The 26949-nt window shown below is 38.9% G+C and overlaps 1 protein-coding gene across 2 annotated transcripts in view; it reads left to right on the top strand.

The window, feature by feature from the left end:
* Window positions 1-26949, top strand: part of EPG5 (ectopic P-granules 5 autophagy tethering factor) — a 120684-nt gene that overhangs the window by 66143 nt on the left and 27592 nt on the right. For both annotated transcript variants that reach the window (XM_057698547.1, XM_057698546.1), the window contains exons 24-34: window positions 567-690; window positions 4365-4509; window positions 7069-7240; window positions 8336-8498; window positions 16549-16691; window positions 17881-18037; window positions 20294-20488; window positions 21536-21749; window positions 23750-23913; window positions 24493-24694; window positions 26642-26714. In XM_057698547.1, the coding sequence (XP_057554530.1) occupies window positions 567-690; window positions 4365-4509; window positions 7069-7240; window positions 8336-8498; window positions 16549-16691; window positions 17881-18037; window positions 20294-20488; window positions 21536-21749; window positions 23750-23913; window positions 24493-24694; window positions 26642-26714 (1752 nt within the window). The remainder of the gene's footprint in view (window positions 1-566; window positions 691-4364; window positions 4510-7068; window positions 7241-8335; window positions 8499-16548; window positions 16692-17880; window positions 18038-20293; window positions 20489-21535; window positions 21750-23749; window positions 23914-24492; window positions 24695-26641; window positions 26715-26949) is intronic.

Raw genomic sequence — 26949 nt, 5'->3', positions numbered from 1 at the left:
ACAGAGGATTTTTTTTTCCCTGCTTTTAACTTTGTTCTGTTCCTTCTTCATGGGAACAGGGTGTTTATGATTCCTTGAGGCAGGAGATTGTCATTGAGCCTAAAGCTGTCAGGTTCTTCCAATGCATAAGTTTAAAATGGCTTTTAATGTTTTCTCTGAAAGACAGAGGGTGTTTATTTGAATGTTATCTAAAGTTTTCCAAGCACCAAAGCTCACTGTGACTGGATTGCCCTGGAAAGAAAAGCTCGAAATTCAGATCCTTCTCCAGTTAAAGTCACCTTCTCCAGTTATGTTTTCTGTGTACTGTATTTAACCCTCTTTGGTAATAGAGTTCACAGAGCCTTTTCTTCACACCTTTTGTTTTAGCAATTATTGCGTCGTATTTAAATGATTTGTGACCTTTCTCCTTTGTTGGCCCTTCTTGGGAGTGTGGTGACTGTTGGAAACATTTTCCATGTTATGTGCTTCCAAACTTTTATCTTTTAGTGCCAGTGTTCCTAGAGATGTAAGAAACTTCATTTGCCTGCACATCTTTTTGTATTTTACATAATTTTTTTTTCTTTTAGGCTCTTCAATGTATATATATTATGGCTAGAAGATGAGAATTTTCAAAAAGGAGATACGTATATCCCTTCTCTGCCAAAGCATTATGATATTCACAGGCTAGCAAAAGTGATGCAGAATCAGCAGGTGAAACTATGGCAATGTCTCTCTTAGCATATCTAACTGTAATTTGAATTGGTCACTTTTATAACCTAATGGTGAAACCACTTATTGATACAGAAATGGGGGTCACTGGGGTGGTCATTGTTTTTGTGGTTTTGTCAGTATATAAGTGATTTTTTTTGAGGGGATATTTCCTTTTGAATCTCCGGCCCCACTGTGGCCTCACTTGAAGGCTTGAAGCTCATGCTGGGACCTTCTATAGCCTCATAAACACAGCCTTTTTTCAAACTGTATTCTTCCTTGTTTTAAATTGTCAGCAGCTGAACACTTCTAAGCAGTCATCTCTACTCCTGTAAAAAGTTCAGTGGAAGAATTTGTTAAGATTCATACATTGTATAGAAAGTTAACACATAGCATGGAGGAGATGGGGAGCTCACCTTTGTTTGCTTTTGGAGATGACTTACTCGTAACTGTCACAGTTTTGGTTGCCCTTTTGGAGACAGTTCTAGTGTTCACATATTCTAATCTATTCGGGTCCCTGGTACCCAAACAAAGATGTGTATGGTCTTTTTTAGGCCAAAACTTATGTTTTCTCTAAGCTTCTGTAGCCATCGTGTGTGTGTGTGTGTGTGTATGTGCGTGTGTGTGTAGACGTCTCTCTCCTGTTCCAGTTTCTTTTTTCTAGGAGCTGAACTCTACTGGCCATTGACCCCCAACATTGGATGGGATTTAGGATCCTCTAAGACTTGAGAGACTTCAGTTTGGGTCTTTAAACCTAGTTGCTTCCACGTTGTACATACTATTTCATCTCTAGTAGATGTCTTTGACTTTTTTATGTTTTCTTTGTCTTTCCTTCCTCTCTTTTCTTCTTTTTTTCTTTCCTTCCCTTCCTTCCATGAATATCTATTGAATGCCTTTAAAGTTTCAGGCATCTAATACCAAAGATATAGAAAGAAACTTGATGCAGTCTCTGCCCTCAAGGTGCTTACTGTCAAATGCGGGACTAAATAATTATTACATCTGGTGATGAAGACTGTGGGAGTGGAATGCACAGGGTGCTGTGGAAACATAGAGAACTTAGGAAACATGATTCAGACTGAGGCTGGAGTGTGACTTTTGTACTGAGCCCTAAAGGAGAAATGGGAGTTTGTCAGGTTGAAAAGAAGATATGGTGATGCGGAGTGGCAGAGAGGACTTTACTGGCAGGAAGTCTTTTTCCAAAGTCTTTGTTTGGAGAGTTTTAGAAATAGGAGTAGTTAAGTAAATGGATAAGTTAAAAATATATTGAAGAAGAATTAGCAGAATCAATAGGATTTTTAGGTTAGGATTGATACAGTTGTAGGGTAGACTAGATGTGCAAAAACTTCCGAATTTGTAGCTTAGGCAGCTGAAGATGCTGTTTAGAGTACTGGAAGAAGTGCCTGAGCAGCTTCAAGGAGCTCTCTTATTAAAGAGTTGGTGGGGAGGGGGCATACAGGTCTAGAGTTCAGGAATGGGGCAGTGTAGGAAATGTGGATGTAATGGTAATAGAGTATTTGGATTAAGAAGAGGACTGAAGATGGAACTGTGAGAAATAACGTGATAAGGCGGAGAGAAATAAGGCTGAGAGCACAGGGCCAGAGAAATAGGAAAAATACACAGGTAATCATGGTGTCTTGAAATCTTTTGAGTACAGGTCCATACGCTTCTCTTCTTTGTACTCCACACCCCAGGGTCTTATCTAAGAATTCGCATGTAGTAGGTACTTGGTCAATGTTTTAAAAAATTAATCATAGCTTTCTTGGTTCTCTGATAGTTATCTTGATTCCCCAGCATCTGCACGGTTAATTGTTTTCTTTTGTAAAAAAAATCGTTGCTTGCCATTTGATTTTTTAAAAAATTTTATTTATTTATTTAAAAAAATTTTTTATTGGAGTACAATTGCTTTACAATATTATGTTAGTTTTTGCTGGCCATTTGATTTTATAGCTCATAGTTTGAGTCAGTAATTTAGGTTCAGAGTTGTTCTGTCTTTTTGTGGTTTCTGAAACATCTTTGCTTACCCATTGTTAATTCTCAGTATTCTTCTCTAGTTGTTAGCCTCTGGCAACAGTACTTGAGCACAGAGGTGGAGAAAGTGACATCCAGCCCTCAGTTAAAGGAGATATGTGTACTCAGTAGGAGCATCTGGTACAGCACCTCAAATAATTTGGTGCATCCAAGATTCACGCTTGTGATCAGGATGACTTTGGAGTTGCTTCTCTGAGTCTGGAATACCTCGTGCCTTGGTTGGTTTGGAAATAATTATTTAGGACTTTGTGGGAGTGTGCTAATTGAGAAGCCCGAGACATTTTTACGTTTATAGGTATCCTTTAGAACACTCAAAATCAGGGAAAACAAAAAAAGAAAGAAAGAAAACCATCATCCACAAAACCGTAGTAGTCCATATCTGCTCATCAGCTATTACTGTTTGAAGTAGTTTTTGGCGTTGATTGATAGTTGATTTTCTTTTTCACTAAAAGCAGTCAACCATTCTAATATGTAGTCATCACCAGCGTGAAATATGTTGTTCAGAATATGCAAGACAGCTCACTGGAGAGTGGGAGGAGAATACTGGAATTTCTATTTCTATTTTTTTTTCTGTCAGTCATATCTATTTACTTATTTTAACTTTTATAATGAAAAATTCAATCATACAGAAAAACAGAATAGTATGATAGACATGCCCTTCTTCTTCTGCCTGCATGTATCATGTGTCTAGCTTTGTCTGTAGCCCATCCAGTCCCACCACCATGTTGGAGCTAATCCTAGAGAGCGTTTGATATACATTTTAAAAGATGAAGATTAAAAAAAATAACATAACCCAAGAGCATTTACCCCTGAAATATAGTACCAGTAATTTCTTAATATCAGATACCTAGGCAGTGTTCAAATTTCCAGTGCTCTCACAAATGTCATAAAAGTTTTGTTTTTCTTTACTTCTACAGTTTGTTTGAATCAGAGTCTGCATTTTGTGATTGGTTGATAGTTCTTATTAATCTCTTTAAATCTGTAGGTCCTCCCCTATTCTTTTTGTTTAAGTTGCAATTTATTTGTTGAAGAAACTGGGTAGTTTGTCCATAGAGTTTCCCCACAGTCTGGATTTTGCTGATTCTATCTTTGTGGTGTAGTTTAATGTGTTTTTCTGCGCCCTGTATTTCCTGTAAATTGGTATTGGGACCTATGGCTTGATATAATCCAGATCCAATGATTTTCAATATATTTATTTTTTATCTCTGTAAAGTTTCTGTTTTTTTTTCCTACCTGTGTCTTGTAAGTTATTAGTTCAGTAGTATACGTATATAATTTATAAGTATACATTTACTGAGGCTGTTGGAATTATTTTTTCCAATCATGCTACACAGTCAAAGTTTTGAGGTTCCTAAAGTTGTTAGAGTGCCCATTTATTTATTTATTTATTTGGCTGCACCACACGGCTTGCAGGATCTTAGGGATCGAACCCGGGCCCTAGGCAATGGAAGTGCGAAGTTCTAACCACTGGACCACAGGGAATTCCTTAGAGTGCCCATTTTAAATGCTATCCATCCTAATCCTTGGAGAACTTGGAGTGGACCACCTCACATTGAAACTTATGGGTTCACTTTAAAGTTAAATATATAGTTTTATATGTAAATATATGATTCATCTCTGAAAGTTAAAGTCCTGTGTTTCCATTTTAGGACCTGTGGATGGAGTATTTGAACATGGAGCGCATACATTATGAGTTTCAGGAAACCATTGGTCTGTGGATGCAGAGCAAGCTTGAGTCCCATTCTATACCCTGTTGTTCGTCAGCACAGCTGGACTTCACTGATCCTTTGTTGGGTGAGTTGTGTGAGTGAGCATCAGACCCTTTGAGTGAATGAATGAGTGAATGAGTGAGTGAATGAATGGGTGAGTGAATCAGAGCCATTGAGGGTTAAGGTTCACACAGTGTATCCCTCAGTGAGAATTGCTTTTTCAGGAGTTCATCGTTAACTTGTCTACCACTTAGGGTTAGGTTATGCTGTGAATGAGAGAAACTCCAAAAACAGTGAGGACTTAAATAAGATAGGGATTTTTTTCCCATGTGAAAGAAGTCTGGAGGCAGGCAGTTCAGAGCAGCAGCTTTATGGCCTGAACGCCTTCAAGGACCCTGTGCCTCCTATCTTGCTGTCTCACTCTTCTCACATCTGACATCTATTTATGGTTCAAGACAGCTGCTTAAGCTTAAGCTGTCATATCTGCATTGCTTTCAGTGGGTAGAGACTCTAGTCTCGCTCTTTTAAGGACTCTCAAGAAGCTGCTTATAGACTTTCCAGTTGCATCTCATTGGCCCAAACTGAGACATGACTTGCTGCAGTCCATGGAGTTTCCCTACAGTCTGGATTTTGCTGATTATACCTTTGTGGTGTAATTTAATATGTTTTTCTGTCCCCTGTATTTCCTGTAAATTGGTATTGGGAAAGTGATTGAGTAGTTTGTGGTTCATTTTCTCCATGATGCTTAAAAAGACATTTTAATTGACTTGCAAAATGTAAGGTACAACCTAGAATTTAATTGTTTTGGGTTTGCATTGAGCAGATAAGCAACCTGAGGTGTATGGTGATTAGGTAACTTGCCCAGGTTACAAAGCTGGGGCTTTGAAGAGCAGGCTTCAGAGACCTGCTCTTCGTCACTTGTCTTGTTTCTGGCAATCAGTATAGGTTGCAGTTCTAAGTAAAATTAAAGCCTAGATTTTTAAATAAGAAGTTTCAGGTTTTTCTCAGATGAGAGCAGGTTAGATGATGATTATATCAAATGATTGAACTTGTGATTGTGATTGTAGGAAAGATTTCAGCAGCACTTCATAGGTTATTATGTACTTATGACACCAACTTTTTCTTAAATTTGTTGGCTTCATAACTTTTCATCACTTGTGGTCCAGACTTGTGATTATAGGTAAATATACTCTGAATTAAGTTTCTTTGTCTTTTGTATTTAAAATACCACCCTTGATTTTTCCTTTGTAATAAGTTATTTTGGGTTAGAAAAAGACACCCCAGCCCTCACCCCCAGCCCCGTTTTCCTTTAGAGTCATGACCTAATGTTGCTTGAAAGAAACTTGAATATAGTCAGGAGTCTTACCCTGTGGTGAATATCCAGCTTTGTTACGTTCTGTGCATAGAATGGTAGTTCAAGTGGAAAAACCCAGCTATAAGGGACAGTTCTGGACTTGACCTGTTTGGAATGTTAAATTCCATCTGCTTGGATTACAAACAATACAAGTTTTCTGATGCCAAGTAAAGTCATGGCTATTAAATTTTCTTTAATTTTTCTTAATAAGAATAGAAAATTGAATGCTATCTCTGGAATTAAATAGGAAATTCAGCGTAGTCCAGTAAGTACTTTGTTGACTTAGAGACTTGAAATTCCCTTGACCTATCCCGACCTCTGTTACCTTGCATGGCAGCGTGTTTCTTCATGTTCTCAGTCCCTGTGAGCTGTGTGGTTTGTGGATAGTGTAGTGGAGAGAAAGGAAGGGAAGATGGGAATTTATTGGACACCTACTGTGTGTTCAGCTCTGTACTAAGTGTAGAAATACAAACATTTAAGTTGGATTGACCGGTATGAGACCATGTGAAATCTAGTGCAAAGTTGCATGCTACAGATTTACCTTTACTTACCTTTATTTTTCTCATATGGTACATGATTTCTTATTTGGACTCCTAAGTCAATTTTTGAGTGAAGGAATATAAGAATGAATGGACGAATGACTGTATGACTACATAAATATAAGTTCTGTATGAGTTTATGCCCATGTCTTCATTCATTTTAACCCTACTGCTCTCAGCCCTCCTATTCAAACCTTGGCCTAACGTAGGACTTTTCACTCAGCTTCATTCCATCGTGCCCATTCCTCTTTCTCCTGTTCCTATGAAGTTTGTCTGGATGATTGCATTAAACTTTTAACTGGGTTACCTGCCCTGTTTCCCCAGTCCACTGCCCGGATGACAGCTGCCATCTTTCTAAAGCTTGCTTAGAGTCATTCACTAGATCCCTTTTACACTAGTGTCACATCCAAACACCTTAGCATGTCATGCAAAGCTGTCTAGGGTAATAATTTAAGATTGTGAGCTGTAGCTCTTTAATTATCATTAAGACTTTTTGAGGATAGGGATTCTGTTTAATCATACTACATGCTCCTGAGCTCCCAGCTCCTAGTAGAGTGTTATTAGGCTTGTGGGGGTTCCCTCAGAACTTGCAGGTAACAAAAGATAATTTTATTCATTTAGGCCTCTGATGACTTAAATAGCTATTCTTCAGATCTTTAACATTCTTTATGAAGGTAACAGACTAGTTATGTAGTACATTTTGACCTAGTAGTAGCTATTATTCAGTAAATATGACTTAATTTTTTTTCAGCTAAAGAAAGGGTTTTAAGTAACCTGCGAAAGCATGAGGATCCCCAGCCTCCCCTCGTTCTGTACCCAATGAGGCCTCCTGTGCCAGTTATTTCCTCAGCCGTGCTCCTGAGTCAGAAGGACACCACCCAGCTGGTGTGCACAGACCTGAATCTGCTGCAGCAGCAGGCCAGGTAAGACCACCAGCCCTCCAGGATCGTGCTTCTGTGCTTGCTGCCTTGACAACCTGGTGAGTAGCACCGAGAAGAGCTTCTTCATTAGCCTTCTCACCACCAGGGTAATTTGACCAGACTGGCTCAGATGGTTACCTTAGTTAACCAAGTTGTGACAGGTCTTTTAATTTCATATGGAAATTATGTGGTGCTTTCTCTGTCAGCAGTGCCAGCTCAGTGTTTTTCTCATGCTTCTCCTGAGGCAACCTTCTGACACTGGAAAGATGGTGCTAACAGGGAACAAAATGAGATCTCTTTTGTCACTGCTTTGCTCTCTAACTCTCCATATTCTTTTAAAAATTGACATAGATACACGACCGAAGTGTGGGAAATTTTAGTATTCTGTCATTTTAGTATTCTGAGTTCACGGTGGATACAGAATGATCAGCTGTTTAAGGTTTTGATTCTAGCTTGTGATCCTGTGAGGAGGCATCTTTGTGGAGTCTGTTTTATTTATTAAAGTGAAAGAGTTTAATCTTTGCAAAGCCCATGGGAATCAATCTCTTATTGGCCCTTTTGCCTTTGGTTGCTTTTGGTTTAGTCGTGTATTGCATGTGTGTTGTTTGCACATGCATCACACAGGCTACCTGCACATTCCCGTAATAATAAATACAGTTAGAACAGTGTTGACACCATGTAAACAACTTGCTTTCCTGGTCTTCCACATCTCAGTTTGAGTTGCTGATACCCGGTACTTAGAAATAAGACATCGCTTTAGGGTGATTAAATCAGGGTGGAATTCTCATTTGTTCTTCTGTATTTAAGGGTTCATTTAAAAAACATTGTTGATGTAACACAGACACTAAACGGAACTTTGTTTCTGGCTAAAAGGTTGTCTTACTTTTCCTTCCTTTCTTAACTTTATGGTTAGCCTGACTGCCGGGGAGAGGGTATGGGTAAGTCTGGGCACATACACCTTTGGTTTTTTGTTTCTGTGGAATTCTTGCATCTTACCACTCTCCACTGTGGGCTGGGGCTGACTGGAAGCCCCTGTATAACTTATCATAAAATCTTTCCTAAGAATTTTTTTTTTAACTTCCCAGTGATGTTTTTCAGGACGGCAGCTCTTCGGGAATCTCAGCAGGTCGCGCTGGACAGTGAGCTGTTGGACACAATGCCCAAGCAGTATGCTAATCGAGAAGAACAGACCACGCTACATTTGGGGTGTAGAGGCAGCAGTGGGAAGAAGTGCCAAGGAGCAGCAGTTGTAACCGTTCAGGTAAGGCTAAGTTTCTTCATAATTCAGAGAATTTCATTTGAGTCCCTAATATTGGCATATCATTGAGAAAGATGGAAAGAAGTTTTTAGTACATCATCCATGTCCCAAAACATTTAATAGTTTTGGGGAGAGTGAAGATACACACAAAGCTAATCACTTATTTCCGTAAGTGCTGATGAGTCTTACAAGACAGATAAAATGAAAAGTAGAAGCATCGAGATGATTCTTAGAGAGAGGGGCTCAAACTAGTGTTAAAAGATTTTGGTGATGATAGTTTGGATTCAGTTAGAAGGAATGTGGGAATAGAGTCACCATGACTTCACCTAGGAGTCCGTGGCTGCATCAGTCTGTTGCAGTTGCTTTTGGGAGTGGAGATTCATGTTGGGAAGGTCGGAACTCAACGTTGGAAAGGATCATCACTTGGGAGCTCTGGCTGAATGCTGCGGAGAGTGGGGAACCACTGAAGACAAAGGTGGGAGGCACGTGTGGGAAGCAGATCAGTTGGGTGGAGCTGGCCAACAAGCCAAAGTTGAGTCTGTCACATCGTGATGACTTCAGAATGGAGGGTTAGCCTTAGCCAGCATGTCATAGCACTCACTTTATGCCAGGTACTGTCTTAACACTTTACAGAACTTGTTTTATCCTCACCACAACACTGTAAGTTGGGTATATTTATTGTCTGTATTTTCCAGATGAAGAAATAGAGGCATAGAGAGGTTAAGTTACATACCCAAGGTGACGCTGCCGGTGAGGGGCAAACGCAGGATGGCCCAGGCAGCCTGGCTGCAGAGTGCACACTCCTTAGTCCTTGCACTGTTCTCTTTCTGCAAGTGAAGTCATTGTTCTGTGAGCTGGGGAAGAAGTGCTTGGAGATAGGCACTGCCTGCTGCTTGACTGTACTGGTACAAAAGTACCTCCTCTTTTTGTTAGCTTTTACAAATTGGGGGATTTATTTTACTGACTCTTTGTTGTCTTTAAAAAATTTCCCTTCTTTCTGTGCCAGTTCATATTTTAACAGTTCTAATGTGTATTTCGTCAGTCTCTTCTAGGATTCTGTTTTCTCAAAATGTCTTCTTTGAAATAATTTTTTATTCTCATATTTTTCATTACCTTCAAAATTCATTTCGGATTTTTTTCAACATAGTTGTATGCATCTATTAAGAAATTTGACCTGGAATATGCGATTCCTAAATACTGAGATAATATCTTTGACCAGGTGCTTTACGAAGTTAATTTTCCTTCGGTGTGTTTGTATTCCCCCAGTTACTAATGTTTTAGTAAGACTAAGGCAGAGAGGTATTTAAGAAGGATCACTTGCTAAAATAATAAAACGGGAAGAAAAGTTTGCCAGCTGAGGGTGGAGTTTGAGTTGGTGGAAAAAAGGCTGAAAATATATCTGGTTATAATAAAAAAGGGACGTCTTATTACCAATCTGTGTTTTTACAAATACGATATTTTTCCATATTTTGAAATTACGTATCTTTGTCAGGCTGTTAATTCTATATAGAGAAGGGAATTCTCCTAAAATGCAATTTTGTAAGTGACTATTGAGATAAATACAAAGAAATGTTTTTCCAATTCTGGCTAATAGCTTACTCTGTGAAGAGTTGTAAATATTTGCTGCCCCAGGTCTGATTGCTTGACCTCCTATTAACTTGCAGAGTCTTGCGATGGAAAATACCACCAGGCAGACCTGGGAGCTTTAGCGCTAAGCCTACCAGTGACCTGTGTTTTTTCCTTGTCAGAAAGGGATCATAGTCTTGATTTATCTGAACCCTTGAATTCAAATTTCTTTTATAAGCTTTAGTTTGTTAATTCTGAAATAAAAAGGTACACCTTTCCTAAAATACCTTCAAAATAATTTTGATTGGAGGGAGATCAGAAAGAAGGTGATCTGTGGTAAGGATTAAAATGAATATGCCTTAGATTTTGCTTTTACAGACAACACAAAAAACACTTAGGCTTTCTTTTTTCAAAAAAAAAAATTGGTAGATGCTAAGATTGCTTGAAGGAAGAAGTAAAAAAACAAGCAAGGACAGACAGAGAAAAAAGAGAAGATTTTATAGAAACTTAAAGAATTTGAAAAATAGCTGTGTTTTGTGGCCATAACCTCATTAGAAATGTCCAAGTTTTCTTAAAGCACATTTTAATTTTCTGCTGGCTTTACTTGTTGCCCAGTGCCCTGACTTTCAGTTTGGGAAGTCCCATCATTTGGAAAATCCAGAAGCTTGGGAACTCCCACTGATGGCTCCTGGAAGTATCAGTATTATCAGTACTACTTAAGCCATTATTTTGCGTGATGATGCAGATGTGCCAGGGGAATTCCAAATGTAAAGATAGCAAGCAGCTTCTGTCTCTGAGACTTATATAGAATTTCTTTGGGAAGTTATGCAGTAATTGCTAATTACGGCTGTCCTGGGCAGTACTTACTGGTCAATACTTCTAGGAGTTGAAGATAAAATTAGTTTTTAATGGCTAAGAGCAAAGTAGAGGAACGTTGAAACTCTAGCTGCCGTGAAGTTTGGGCTTTATCTGTACAAGTCAGTCAGGTTTGCTCTGATTTTTGGTTAAAGATTGTACTTGAGTCTAAGGCCATCCATTACACAAATGGATGACTTCAGTTTGTAGGAAGAGCGGTGTTTGTCAGGGGTGGGGAAGGTGAGTTCTGACTGTTTATGGCTCATCAAGAAACTGTCACTGGGAGACAGTATTCCTGCAGAAGGTAGATTGTGTTATACATAAAACTGCAGCACCTCTATATACGTGTCCAGTGGCCACCTCATGGTTGTGACTAGTAGTGTTGATCCTGTTTGACATCATTCTGTCATCACGAGGCCTCTTCTAGTCTCCCCGACTCTCTAGCCACTTCTCAGTTTCCTCTCGGCTTCCTCTTCACCAGCTCAACGCTTGGATTGCTGGTTGTGCTTGGTTCTTCTCCTGATCCCCTTCTTCACTGTGATATCAGCTGCTTTTGCCTTCTCTCTGTGCTGGAATTCTTGATCTGGGGTTTGTGAATGGTCTTTGGGGGGCCAGTTAAACCCTGAAACTGTGTAGAAAAATTTTTTGGGGGGGAGTTCATAGATTCAGTCTATCCTCAATAGTCCATGACCCCCGAAAGGACTCCTGTTCTGTTTGTCTAGTCCAGAATTCTCTCTTGAGTTCCAGGTCTAGACTTCTTCTTGCTTACTTAACATTCTATGAATATCCCATAGATACCTCAAACTCTGTAGGTCCCAAACTAATCTCATCTTTACCCGTCAAACTTGTTTTTCCACTTACTTGGGCTCCCAAGATGGAGACCTAGGCATTGGTATCCACATCCCCACCTTTCCAAGTCATATTGGTTTTGCCTTTGAAATGGCTTTAAATGTATTCCTTTCTTAGTTTGTATTGGCATTGTCCTATGGTCAGCCCATATCACTTCTCCCCTGAACTAAATACATCAGCCTTCCTGTCCATAGTCTTTCTCCCTATGCAGTTCATTTTCCACCATTCATCTTTTAAAACACATATCTGATCACCTTTCCAGGCTAAAAATCCACATTGGTTCTATAGTTTCTAAAAGGAATATATCTCTTAGGACCCTCCATAATCTGTTTTTTTTTAATAATATGGATGAATTTATTTATTTACCATAAATAAATAAATAAATAAATAAATTTTATTGGCTGTGTTGGGTCTTTGTTGCTGCACATGGGCTTTCTCTAGTTGTGGCAAGCGGGGGCTATTCTTCGTTGTGGTGTGTGGGCTCCTCATTGTGGTGGCCTCTCGTTGTGGAGCACAGGCTCTAGGCACATGGGCTTCAGTAGTTGTGGCACATGGGTTCAATAGTTGTGGCTCACAGGCTCTAGAGCACAGGCTCACAGGCTTAGTTGCCCTGCGGCATGTGGTATCTTCCTGGGGCAGGGATCGAACCCATGTCCCCTGCATTGTCAGGCAGATTCTTAACCACTGCGCCGCCTAGGAAGTCCCCATAATCTATTCTTGATCTTTTTCTAGCAACATCATTTACTCTCTCTCCCACTCCCCAAACCTTCTATTTTCTAGCAACTTAGACCTTTTCTGTTCTGCAGACATGACATGCACATTCATACCTTTGTTCTTAGGCATATGCTGTTATTTGTTCTCCCCGCTCATTCCTGAGCTCCTGCTCACCCCTTCAATCCTTGGTTCAGACAGCATCTTTTCTTGAGGTGTTTCTTGACTCCTCTAGTCAGATTGAGATATTCCCTCCTCTTATCGCAGCTTGAGCATAAATGCTGTTGTAGTCACCTGCTGTTTTTCCTACCAGGCTGTAACCTCTTTGGAAATAGAGTTCTGTCCTTATTTACTTGTATACCAGTACCATCTAGCATGGCTCTTGGCACATGATAGGTACCCTTTAACACCCCCGAATCAGTCACTGAAAGCCATAAGCACACAACAAGGTTGTATTACCTTACAACAAGGTTGTTATACCACAAGGTTGTATTACAACTTGTTTTGTATTATGATTAGTTCTGTAGCTGTTAATAGATTTTGAGTTACCTGAGGGCCAGGATCTTGTCTTTTTCATGTTTATGTTGTCAGTGCTTCACAGTCGGTCACAGAATGCATGTGTTTGAAGGAATGAATGATGGATACCTAATCTTCATGATAATCTTCCTGTGATGTTTGGCTGTGGAAGACCTGGAAGTTGGAACTTTTTCCTACTAGAAATTGGCAGTCACTTCTGATCCTGCTTACCTTTGGCCAATTTAATGCTTAATTGGCCAGCTTAATGCTTTCCATACAAAATCTCAATTTAAACACCATACACTGTTCCACTTACCTTTTTACTCTAATACAAGTGTCTCCCAGATATTTGATCTTGGAAAGCGGTAAGGGTGGTCATATTTCAGTGCACTACTTTATTTCTCAGCCCTGTTTGGAGTATTTCTTATCCCCTGGTTGGGCACTCTCATATTCCAGGTAATCTGCTAGGGGCTTCACACAGTGAGGAAGAGGAAGCAGGTTCAGAGAGGCTCAGAGACTTGCCAAAGTCACACAGCTAGTAAGAGGCACTGTTGGAATTCAAGCCCGCATCTATTTAAATTCAAGAGTCGTGTTTTTCTATTCAGTATTGGGAAATGGCCAGGCCATTTGCTTTGGCTGTTTCAGCTCTGATTTCTGAAGACTAGCTGATCATGACAGTCAAAAAACACTTGAATTAACATATGTACCCTTTCTTTCTGAATTAGTGTGATAGGATTGCTTCTTTTTCAGTGATTAGAGAATTCCTGGATTGGATGAATTTTTAAAATCCGCTTCATGGAAAATGATTTTATATTTCAAGTGTGAGCTTTAAATTCTAAAAGTAAAACACGTTAAGTGTATTTTAAATATAATTTTCAATGGCTCTTTTGTAAAGATTTCAAATTATGTCTTGAAAATGTCTTATTACTTAGTAGAATTTTTCTGTGAGGGAAAGCCCTGGAAATTTCCAGCCACCTGCACATGTTTGAACTATGTATAGCTTGTTTGGGGTATACAGAAGCCAAAGCATTTTATGGAAAGTGAGATGTGCATCTTCTGTGGTTGCCTCTCCAAGTAGAAGCCTCTAATAATTCGGTAATATTCCCTTAGGAAATGGGGTGATTTATAATAGTTCCTTTTGTTGTACTTTGGTATTGTGGGGCATGTTTGCTGGACCCAGAATTGATTTATTATCATGTGAAAAATTTACTCATTCCCAGAAGTCAGAGATGGAAAAAGACCCACTGAGGGCCTTGCACTATTTTAACAAGTTGCTGAAGCACATGCTTCGTGCAACTTTTGAATTTCTTTGTCTACTTAAAGTGACTCAAGTGGAAGGACTTCCAACATGCTACTTTGTTCTATTGTCTACAGCTTGTAATTATGAGCTGGTAGTCATTCAATCTCTCTCACCTCCGCTCTAGTAAGAAAAGAAAGTGGTGGGAACAATGAACAAAAATAGGTAGACTAGGAAATTATGATAATTTGGGGATTTTTTTCTGGGAAAGTCTAAACGTTCCTAAGCTAGTTGGTTTTCTTTTATTCTTCAACATCAGTAGTTTCTACAACGTGAAACTGGGGTGGCAGTTTTTACGTTCAAGTTAGAAAGTGATTTAGTCTTGTCTGTGTGCATTTCCCAGTCAGGTGAGCCTCTCTTCTTTATTACCTATTGCCTTTGCACTTTCCTACATTCTTACTGTCTTCCTTCCTCCTCTCAGATTCTCTCTTTTCCTCTTTGGCTGATTTCTCTCCAGATCAGCCAAGGGCTGTGACTCTCAAAGAACCAGTCTAATTGTAGTTGATGACGTATTGGGCAAAAAGCTGACTGCACATACTCCTAATCACATTGTGGGCTATTAAACACTGGCCTGTTCCTTGAAAGATTTGAAGTAAAATATTTGTATTGATTCATTATGTGGTTTAATGGAAGTAGTTTACTTTTTAAAATCTTTTGTTTCTCCAGTAGTAAAAATTAAAGTAATTATTGTTAACATAATATATTCTTGGATGTTCAATTTTGTGCCTTTTGATTCATAGTAACAGCTTATTTTTTCTTTAAAATAAGAAGTTTTATAAAGATTTTTAACACAACATTGGTGAGTTTTATGGAAGAAAGTTATCATGATCATGAAAGTAGGGGCTCAACATGCCATCTATCAGAGTTGTGCTGCACTGGGCTGCTGTGGAAAGCAAAACAAGCTGGACCATTGCCCTTCAGGAATTTGATCTGGAATTTATGAAAATAACCTTGGCAGGGATATAAAGGATTCAGTTGAATAAATTTGTGAATTAAGTAATTACATTATTTATAAACAAAGAATACCTGTCATCACTGCGGTGGTGGCTGAGGCCTGGGTTTCGGTGTATATAAAGGAAAATGTAGACTACTGCTCACCCATGGGGTTGGGGAAGACCATGTGAAGAGAATGTAGGATTTAAAATTCCTGCCTTCTAAACGTTCTGATCGCTTCAGCATTTCCTGCCGTGCCTGCAGGATAAGTCCAAATTCCCTCATCTGCTTTAAAGGTCTCCCTAAGACAGGCCCCGCTGCTCCCCGGTCTGATTACACTGCATTCTTCAGCCCTGACCCCTACTTGGTTGAGCTCTTCTTAGCTGTCCCTCTGTCCTCCTGTTCCCCACAACTGCCACATGGGTCCTGTCTTTGTGTTGCAACCTGGGCCTAGGATGTTTTCTGCATCTATCCACAGGCAAAAAAGGACATTAAAAATGTACAAACAAGCAGTTATTGTATAGCTCACCATCAATTAATTAGAGAAAGGGATACTAACAACCTCCTCAAATAGGAAAGACATAGTCTTAAATAAAGGATAGTTTTTAAAAATTGAAATAAATTTAGTTTAGTGTTTTGTTTTTTTTAAATCTCAATAAATTCTTCTCATTTTTCACACCTTTACTGAGAACCAATAAAAATTTTGTCAAAGATCAGCTTTCAGGAACCACTGAATTAGTCAATTGCACTTTCCTAGGCACGCAACTCGTTTGGGCACTTCTCATATTTTATCTTAATTTTGATGTTTCTTTTCTTCCTTTCATAATAGCGGTTGTTTTATTAACAGATTTGCGTCATCCTCTTTTTATGTTTGGTGCAGAGGAGACATGCGGCCCTGTGTCTCAAGTCAAATTATATGTGCTTCTGGATTGGGAGAGCAGTGAGGGGTTATGGCTCTGGGGAGGGATGGTTAGCAGAGGGGGGCCGTTGTGCTTCAAGGAAAGCCCCAGTGGTGGAAGACATGGAGTTTATTTTTGATGAGCATTGGAGCATTGAAGCTCTAGTGATGTAGAACATAGCCTACAAAAGGCTCTGAACCAGCAACGAGCTAATTCAAGTTTGATTCTTCATGAAAAACCTCGGATTCTTGAATAGTTTTTTGACTTTTTTTCCCCCATCCTTCTCAAGTTCAACGGAGAGTTTTGAGTTACAATATTAATTGTAATAATATTCTATTTATCAAATACCCAGGATATTTGAAATAAAATATCTGCTCTAGAATCCTGTAGGGGCAAATAAGTCTACTGACCCTTTAATTTTTGTTAGTTTGAAGGTATGCATAAGAATGAAGCAATAAGCCAACAGCTTCATGTTTTGCGAAAAGAAGTGAAGCAGTTGCAAGCAGAAGCTGCTAAACCACCATCTCTTAATGTTGTGGAAGCCGCTGTGCATGCTGAAAACTTGATTACGTAAGTTTTGAGGGCATTATAATGTAAAATACTATTTTGTTGTTACTGATTGTAATCATACATGCGACTATACCCCCCCAGTCACCCACTAATTAGTTAGTATAGGGATCAACAGCCTTTGGGCCGAGTCTGACCTGTCATCTGTTTTTATAGGTAGAGTTTTATTGTGACATAGCCATGCCCATTTATTTAATTAATGTGTGTGGCTTTTGTGCTACAATGGCCGAATTGAGTGGTTGTGACAATTTATAGCCCAAAAAGCATAAAGTACTTATTATCTGGCACTTTATAAAAAAATTTTGCTGACACTTGAATTAGGAGGTGATACATCGCATTAGAATTCAACCATGGAGAGACTGAGTGCTTAAGTTTTATATTAAAGTAACATTTACCCAGAAAGGCATCATTGTCAATTCAGATTATTTAGCAAAGGTTGCAGTGGAATCAGTCAGGGGAACTAGGACTCTCACGTGTAGTTGCCAACTTGCATTTGACCATTGTGGTTTCTCTTGGAGCTCTGTCCTTTTTCTTGCCAAAGCCACCAGGAAATTACTTGGAAAAGGGGAGATTGTGCCTTTTACTGCAGAGGTGACTGCACGTTCTAGTACCAGCAGCTAATCCCCCAGTAGATTAGGATGGTGGGGTGGACAGGGGCATTGAGACCTTTTGCGGGTTGGATTGGGGGAGGTCGGGGAAGGAGGAGTAGATAAGGTGAATAAGAGGTTGATGTTTCTTTTACTAGGAAAGAAACTCAAAACGGAGTGAGAATTAGAAGAGATATCTTTTGTTTTCGTATCTTATTCTATACAAAAATCTTTTTCTTCCACCTAAGTCAGTGTTTTGGATTTTAAAATTTAGAGAAATCAAGGTTCTTGTTTTAAAAAATATGTATTTATATGATACATGAAATTAAGTAATGAATTATGAATTACATACAACTATGAAAATATTTAATGTTAATAAAGGCTGATTTTTCCCCCCAGGAGGACATAAAATCATTTCTGTGTATTGAAAATAAGTTGTTGGGTCAAATTGGAAGCTATCCTGTGAAATACTTCTAAAGTGACGTTTGTGTGGGGTTCTGAGGACTCTTAAGAATATTGCCTGAGAAATGTGGAGTTTCAGGGAAACACTGTGGGTCTGGATTCTCTTACTATAGACTAATAGCCTTACCTACATTTTCCCACAGAGCCTTAGTGAATGCCTACCAGTCTCAGCCCACCCCCGGGGTTCAGAAGGTTGGCATCAGCCTCTTCTTTACTGTTGTGGATTATGTCAGTGATGAGACCCAGCGTCATCCTCCCACAAGGCAGTTCTTCACCTCATGCACTGAGATCTTGGGACAGGTAAGGTGATCCTGTGTTTTTAGCCTTATCTACATATGATGAGTCCCTACAGTGTCCTCATTAGATATAGATACAGTAGACCCCACCCTTGTATTATAGGTTCAGAGTCTTACCTAAGTCAGAAGCCCCTTTGAATTGTTGACTTCTCAAGGTGTCATTAGAATTGTTGGTATAGAATTATGCTTTTTATACAAGAGATATTATTAACATGTGAAAGTCTCTGGGGACACATCAAATTCTATCCTATGCTGTTGGTGTCAACAATAGTATTACCAAAGCTCTTTATTGTTTATAAAATGCTCTTTGAGTCATTATTTTATTTCATCCTCACAGTGACTCTGTGTGATTGATAGCATTCCCATCTTAAAGATGAGAAAACTGGTCTCTAAAAGATTAAGTGACTTGCCCAAGGAATGCAGCTGGTGAGAGCTGGAGCTGAGAGGGACCGCAGGTCTTCTGGACTCAACATTCAGTGCTCGCTCCCCCTCTCCACTGCTGCCTCCCAGTTGCTAGTCACCATTTTTTTACTTATTTGACTTACTAGGGCAGGGCAAGGTATGCATGCAGATTTATGAAATGTGTCATAAAAGCTAGGAATGCCACTTGCTGGAAAATATATAAATACTAATTAATTAACCATGTACTCTCACCCAAATTCAACTAAATGAGTACCTATTTATTGGATACTTTTAGGGAGGTGATACTGAGCAGATATTAAAATAAATGTTTTAAAATAGTGTTTTGTCTGATTATAAAATTGATGAGTGCTGATAAGCACTGATTGCTGTATCGCTGATGAGAAGTACAGACAGTGTAGAAAGTATAAAGAAGAAAAATTTCTCATAATCCCCGTCTCCTGGAGATACTGGTTACATAGCTAACATTTCATTATAGTCTGTCTTGTGTATCTATGTCTAGTAGTGTATGTGTGTATATATAAAAATGATATATCATTCCTATAGAGATACACACTTAAAAACCAGCACGTGCTATTTTATAACCGGCTTTTTTCATTCAAACACATGTTTTAGACATTATTCCTTGATAGTAAATACAGACCTATATCATGGTATTTAATATATAGTGTTCCATGGTACAGATATATTGTAATGTATTGAGCCAGTGCCCTCTGGATGAATATTTAGGTAGGTTGTTTGTTTTGCTACAGTAAGCCCGAGCTAAATATTCTTACATGTCTTTGTGAAATCATTGGACTATTTTTCCTAGGATAATTTCCTAGAAGTATGACTGCTATGTCAGAAGGACTAGGATTTGATATATATTGTCACACTGTCCTCCTGGGAAGTTGGTACCTTTTTACATTATAATAGCAGGGTTTGAGTTTTTTATTCTCCATAGTAGACCTAACGTTAGAAATTATCATTCTTTTTAAGTCTTGCTAATCTAATAGGGGTAGTGGTACTTTGTGATTATTTTAAGTTGTATTTCTTTAAGTACTTGTTCAGTTGCATGACTTCTCAAGTGATTATTGACCATTTAATAATTTTTTGTGATTTTTCTGTTATTGTCCTTTGCACATTTTCTGCTGGAGAGTTTCTTGTCTTTTTGATTATTTTTGAAAGAGCTCCTCAGACTATTAACTTGGTATCTGGAATGTGTTATAATTTTTCTACTTTGTCATTTTTCTTTAATTTTATGATAATTTTTGCCTTACTGAAATCAAAAATTTTATATATTCAAATCTGTCAGTCTTGTCCTTTATTATTTCTGCCTCTGGTCAAGCTTGTCCAAGCTTTCCTGACTCTGAGATTATTTAAATATTCACTTATATTCTAGTACTTTTAAACATTAGAAGCAAGTTAAAACAGGGTGAGGTTATCTTGAGTGTATATATATTAATTATGAAAATTAGCTTTTTAAGAATATCAAAAGCTTCTCAATAAAATATGTAACCTAGAAATTTTTTCCTCTTGACATAACGCAGAATTACTTTGAATACTTAGTAATCATAGTAGGTACATTGCAAATTTCCAGATTCAGATTATCCCAACATTTTAATCTTTGAAACATTTTCTTTGGTGTCCGAATCAAATGAATGAATTGTCCGGCGTTTTGAATATCCCTCATATTGAAAGTGATGGGTTTATTATCTGTGTTGGTTTGAGATTTCTTTTGATCATTTCCTATTTTCATTTAGAAAAAAGTCCTGTCTTACACATCATTCCTTAAAACTGCTTAAATAACAGTTGGAGAGGGGAGAATTTAGTGGTATTTTCCCTTTTCAATTCTTTCCAGGTGTTTATCAGTGGCACTAAGTCAGAATGCAGAAAAGTCCTGCAGACCATTCTGAAGAAGAGAAGGCTTTGCTCTCTCTTGTCTCCTTTCTTTACTCCCAACGCTGCTCCTGCGGAGTTCATACAGCTGTATGAGAAAGTGGTGAAGTTTCTGAGTGAGGACAACAGTGATATGATTTTCATGCTGCTGACCAAGGTGAGGTGTGATTCAGTCCTGATGTTGTCACTGAAATGTAGATACTGCTGTTGTTTCTCAGCTCCAAAGAAATGCACGGCCCTTGGAGCTCTGTCTCCAGGTGGACTGGAGGCTGACAAGCCCTTTTCACATTTGATAATGTCTTCAAGTAGTCTGATCCCACAGCTGCTTCTTCTGGAGGCATTGATTGTGTCATGTAGGACAGTCTTACTCCATGTAGTATAAAAAGGCCCAGCTCCCAAACTCTCTTTAAAAACTTCATACAGTTTTGAAATATTCATAGTAATGATTTAGTACATCCTTCTTTTGAATGTATCCTGAATTTTTGCCTTAATTGTGTTTGATCATTGAGTTGTAATATGTCAGAGTCTTTCATGTTTAGAATAAGCTGGATCTAAACAAATTGCTTTTGTTTTATTCCAAATAGAATATTATTAACTCAGACCAAGGCAGTGAGTTTACTTAACCAGTAGAGAATTTCAAAGCCTTAGCTATTTTGCCTTCGATTGTACTTCTCTGACATCTGTGAACCATAAAACCTGGGCATTTTTTAGGACCTGAAGACTGATCTCAGTTTTATAATGGGGGAGAACTTGTTTTACAGTTTGAGATTCTGGAATGTGATATCAACACCCTGAATTTTCATTAACTCATGTAGACTTTGAAACATGGCCATTAGATGGAGACAGTTCTATAAAGTGGCTGTTTGTAGTTCTTCACTGGTCACAGTGCCACAAACAAAGTTCTGATCCTTGTGTTGTAAGAAAAACTTACCAACAAGATTTTTAAATTGCAAAAAAAGCATGCAGAGCTGAGAAAACTGCCTCTGCAATCCCAGAGACTGAAGTAGAGATGGAGGCATAGTGGTGCCATTAGTTACTGAACAGCCTAGATTCTTTTAAGTATATAAATTTTAGTTTCAATCTTTATAAAAAGCTAAGTGCTAGGTAAGCTTTGACTTTCAAACTAAATTTGCACATAATTTGCTCTATTTCAATTAATTTTCTAGTATAAATAAAACTGCTTCTTATTTCTTTTTCTTTTTAGTTCGATCTTAAGCAGTGGTTAAACGCCACTAAACCTCCTCTGTCTGATCGTACCAGCCTTCTGGAATCCATTCATTTGGCACTTACGGCCTGGGGCCTTGAACCAGATGAAGATATTTTGATGCCATTTAATCTTTTCTGTAAGCACTGGACCTACCTTCTTCTCTACCAGTTCCCTGACCAGTACAGTGACATTCTCAGGCTGCTGATGCAAAGTGAGTGTCTTAATTGTGACTGATTAGATCACAGCGAATGTTTAATCTGACATTTACCATTCTACAGATGTCAGCCAAAAATATAAAAATAATACAAGTATGCAGGAGTTTAGAATCACTGATCTTCACCCAAAGTGCTCAGTGAACAATGCCCAAAAGATTGCTGTCTGTAAAAATGGTCATTTATTGTCCTAAATGTCAGAATGGGCCCTAATTGGGCAAGACAGCTCTTAGGCATTGGGGTTGGAGTCCACAGTCGTGCACCCACCTCTTTACCTTGACTCTGCAGCTGTCCTGAACGGGGGTGGGCCTGCTTACTCTGGTGACTGCAGATCTGGGAAGAGAAGGAAGTTGCTCCTTTACAATATGCTTAATATGCCAGTTGGTTTCTCTGTAGTTCCAAAATGGTGGATAAATTTAGTCTTTTTCCCTACTAATTTTTTGATTCTTGTGTTTTGCAAATAAATTTTATCGCTGTATAATTAGAAACTGTATTTATATTATCCAAGAGAAAGAGCAGCATGAAGTTTTCCAAATTCCCACCATTTCTGTCCCCCTCCTGCAGTTTTCTATCAGAGTGTTGGAGATTAGAGGAGAAATAAAGAGTGTAGGCTTTTTTATTTTTGGAGTTTCACTAGGCAGGAATTTTATTGAAATTTGAAAAATGAGATAGTATTTACTTTTTTCGTGTAAACTTCATGCTGTTTATAGATGTAATGGAGAACTAAATTTTGCTTTATGTCAAATCTTTGTGTTACTTTATAAAAATAGTATAATGAGTAAGTTAATGATCTTATATATTGGACTACTTGAAGAATACTGAAATGTATGGTCTCATTTTCAAAGCACTTCAAAACATTCATTGTTTCCTACAGAGGCAAGTTGCAGGGTGCTTGGAGAATTGTGGTAGGGAAGTGTATTTGTATAATTTTTAATGTATATTTGCATAGCTAAGTTTTGCTCTAAATTTTCAAAATTTGATTAAGCATATATTGTGGGTTTTTTCCCTGAAACCTTTTAAAGAGATTGTAAATTGTTTATATAGGCAACCATTAACTTGGATTTCGCAGGAAATTTTTATTTCCCAGGAGAAGTAATTCAGTTACAGGCTTAAGAATAACCATACTGGCTCTGTCAGATTCCATAACCTCCAGCCTCCTGGTGTTCCATCCCTCCCTGGCCACCATGTCAGTGTTCCCAGGGTTTCATCCTTTGCGCGTCTGCTCTCTTCGTTTGCCCTGGGTGAGCCTGTTGCAATTTTCCCTGGCTTCACTGCCATCTTCTAGGCGTGCAAGACTCCACACCTTTAGCTGGTTTCCAAGCTTCTGCCCTAAGATCCAGACCATAGTAGCTGTCCCACTAGGTAGTGCAGCTGACCTCATCATCCATCCCCCTCAGACCTGCCCTTATGAGCTGCTGTTGTCCTAGTTGATCCTTGTGCCACCTCTGGGTGGAAAGGACCTGAGGGCATATAATTCCTGTCCTCTGGAAAGTGAGTTTTGCAGGTAGCAGAGTGCTGCTTGGTAGTCTCTACTTTTGCATACTGTCTCTGTGTTGCTTTGAGTTTTGCCTGATGTAGGAGTGGAGTTTTAGGGCCAAGTGTGAGAATCCTTCTGAAGAGAGCCTAGATGCTGCAGTTGTGTTCTGCACCATGGCTCCTTTGTTGTCTCTCTCACATGTCCAGCCAGGAAGATGGCACCTTTACCATTCCCCAGTCAGGGGCTAGTAGGTGGGAGTCCCCTCCCAAATTCTAGCTCACATGGCTTGGCTGTGCTCACTACCAGCAGGATTACCAAGAATAAGGGAAGTCAAGTGTCCATGTGGACAGATCTTTCAATAGGTTCTCTTAACTTTGGTCTCTTCACCACAGAGCTTTATGAATTTGTTTTGGATTTTTATTTAATACTCATTCATTTGTAAAGTACGTTTTCTTTGATTCAAGTTGTGAAGTTAGTTTGTGAAAGATGCTAACTTGCCATCCTCTGTCCCTGCCTGATAAGGTTCCGCTGAGCAGCTGCTGAGCCCGGAGTGTTGGAAAGCCACCCTGAGAGCCCTGGGCTGCTGCTCCCCAGGCTACCAGCAGGGGGCAGCTTCTGCTGAGAGCGCGGTGCTTCAAAGCTCTCCGGATGTTCTCTCTCCGGATGTTCTCTTGTCAGACAAGCAGGTGTGTAGCTCTAGTTCTCAAAAGTTTTCATGCATTTCTTTTCCATTTCCTTTGTAGTTTGTTTTTTAAACAATTGGAACACATTTAAAATTTATGTCTAAAAAGGCAGCTTTTTATCTCTGAGAGCACTGTGTTTTCCTTTGTCAGTCACCTCCTGTTCCCTCCACCACCCCCGCCCCCCCGCCCGCCTCTTGTGCCTGGATTGCTTCTCTCTCATGCCTCAGAGTCTGATTCTTGCCCCTCTGCTCAAGAACAGCCCAGCCCCAGCCCCTGTGTGTCCCTCCCCTCCCTACCTTAACCCTCCTGCTTCACTGGCTCCTTCGAGCAGGTTTTCACACAGTGTCCCACAGAGCTGTCAGCTTCATCAGTTTTATATGATGTGGGTCTACGTGAATTTATTTGAAAAAATGGTTCCTTTACTTTAGAAAAGGAGTTTGAAATCTGCTGATTTACTTTTCACATGCTGTATACCTTTGCAACTCTATTACAAAGTCAAAGCCCTCTGTCACAGTCTACTGTAGTGGTCTACTGAAAGTAGACATTCAGTAAGCATTTTTTAAACCGGCCATTCTTTTCCAGGTAATGGAGACTATACAGTGGCTCTCAAACTTTTTTTATAAGCTTCGGTTATCCACGTTGGACTTTAAAAGTTTTGGTTTATTCTCAAAATGGAGTCCTTATATGGAGGATATGAAGACATTCTTGGGCTATCTTGTAAAAAGGCTGCTTGACTCAGAAATGACCTGCTTGGCCCAAGACCCATCTGCCAGCAGCAAAACAGGTAATAAGCTTTTAGTGCAACATGGAGCTTAGATGTTATGACCTTCCATTAGAGGAGGCTTGAATAGACAGATTAAGAGATTTAAAACTTAGTGATAAATCTTTATATCTGAGTGTCAGGAAGAAAAAATAGGAAATACACAGTACAAGTATGAACCCATATGTGTGCCATACCTGTATTCACTTATGTAGTGGGCGCTTGCTTCAGCTTGTTTCTGTGTCTCCTTTGTAAGGTGGAGTACAAAGAGAGAGGTTTCAGTCTCCAACTCTTTTTTCTTTCTTTCTTTCTTTCTTTCTTTCTTTCTTTCTTTCTTTCTTTCTTTCTTTCTTTCTTTCTTTCTTTCTTTCTTTCTTCCTTCCTTCCTTCCTTCCTTCCTTCCTTCCTTCCTTCCTTCCTTCCTTCCTTCCTTCCTTCCTTCCTTTGTTTCTTTCGTATAAATTTATTTATTTATTTATTGGCTGCATTGGGTCTTCGTTGCGTGCGGGCTTTCTCTAGTTGTGGTGAGCGGGGGCTACTCTTCGTTGTGGTGCGTGGGCTTCTCATTGCGGTGGCTTCTCTTGTTGTGGAGCACAGGCTCTAGGTGAGTGGGCTTCAGTAGTTGTGGCATGTGGGCTCAGTAGTTGTGGCTCACGGGCTGTAGAGTGTAGGCTCAGTAGTTGTGGTGCATGGGCTTAGTTGCTCCATGGCATGTGGGATCTTCCTGGACCAGGGCTTGAGCCTATGTCCCCTGCATTGGCAAGTGGATTTTTAACCACTGCACCACCAGGGAAGTCCGAAGAGTAGTTAAATTTTTATTTTAAAAAAATGCATGTTATAAAATTATCCATGGCATTGTGGTATAATGAAACTTCTTCAATTTAAGAAATTTCATTGCAGCAAATGAAAACTGAAATATTGTCAGTTATATTAAACATGTTGTTTGTGTATCACCATAGGTTTATGAGTACACAGATTATAATAAGTAGATTTTCTATATAGTTATCAATGATCTTGACAAAGGGTAGACTTGTTTCTTTTTTTTTCCTAATTGAAGTATAGTTGATGTACATTATTATATAAGTAATGATATAGGTGTTCAATATAGTGATTCACAATTTTTAAAGGTTATACTCCATTTATAGTTATAAAATATTGGCTGTATTCCCTGTGCTGTACAATGTATCTCTGTAGCTTATTTTATACCTAATAGTGTGTTCCTCTTAATCCCCTGCCCTCATATTGCCCCTCCCCCTTCCCCCGCCCACTGGTAACCACTGGTTTGTTTCCTATATCTGTGAATCTGCTTCTTTTTTGTTACATTCACTAGTTTATTTTTTAGATTCCATATATAAGTGGTATCATACATTATTCGTCTTTCTTAGTCAGACTTATTTCACTTAGCATAGTGCTGTCCAAGTCCATCCATGTTGCTGCAAATGGAAAATTTTCATTCTTTTTTATTGTGTGTATATGTGCATGCGTGTGTGTGCATGCATGCACGCCACATCTTCGTTATCCATTCATCTGTTGATGGACACCTAGGTTGCTTCCATATCTTGGCAATTTTAAATAATGCTGCTATGAACATTGGGGTGCAGAGTATCTTTTTGAATTAGTGTTTTTGTTTTTTTTCGGATATATACCCAGGAGTGGAATTGCTGAATCATATGGTAGTTCTATTTTTAGTTTTTTGAGAAACCTCCATACTGTTTTCCACAGTGCCTGCACCAATTTACATTCCTACCAACAGTGTGTGAGGGTTCCCTTTTCTTCACATCTTTGCCAACATTTGGTATTTGCGTTCCTTTTGGTGATAGCCGTTGTGATATGTGTGAGGTGATATCCCATTGTGGTTTTGATTTGCATTTCCCTGATGGTTAACAATATTGAGCATTTTTTCATGTGCCTGTTTCCCGTTTCCCTTTGATGGGCTTGTTTCTTGTCTCTAAAACTTTTGCTTTGTTTTAGCATTAAGATCCCTACATTCAGTAATCGTCCAGCTCTTTAAGCCATGGATACTGGTTTTAGAGGACAATGGAAGGTAAATAGTTTTTCTGATATTGAAATTCCTTTGAAATTTATAGACTTAAAAGTTCTGATGGTGTTTTGGTACAGCTGATGATTCACAGATTTGATTTTTAATGTAAGACTATATTTAAATTTAGAAAACACTTCTTTACAAAATAAACTTGATATTTTCTGTTTGTAGAGTTGTTAGTCTGATCAGAGCTATTGATTTGGAAGCAAAACTGGATACTCATTTCCAGTTTTCCACA

Source organism: Hippopotamus amphibius, chromosome 11 (genome assembly GCF_030028045.1).
Source record: "Hippopotamus amphibius kiboko isolate mHipAmp2 chromosome 11, mHipAmp2.hap2, whole genome shotgun sequence".
In the NCBI taxonomy this organism is placed as follows: Eukaryota; Metazoa; Chordata; class Mammalia; order Artiodactyla; family Hippopotamidae; genus Hippopotamus; species Hippopotamus amphibius.
This window is presented reverse-complemented; position numbering and strand designations above follow the sequence as displayed.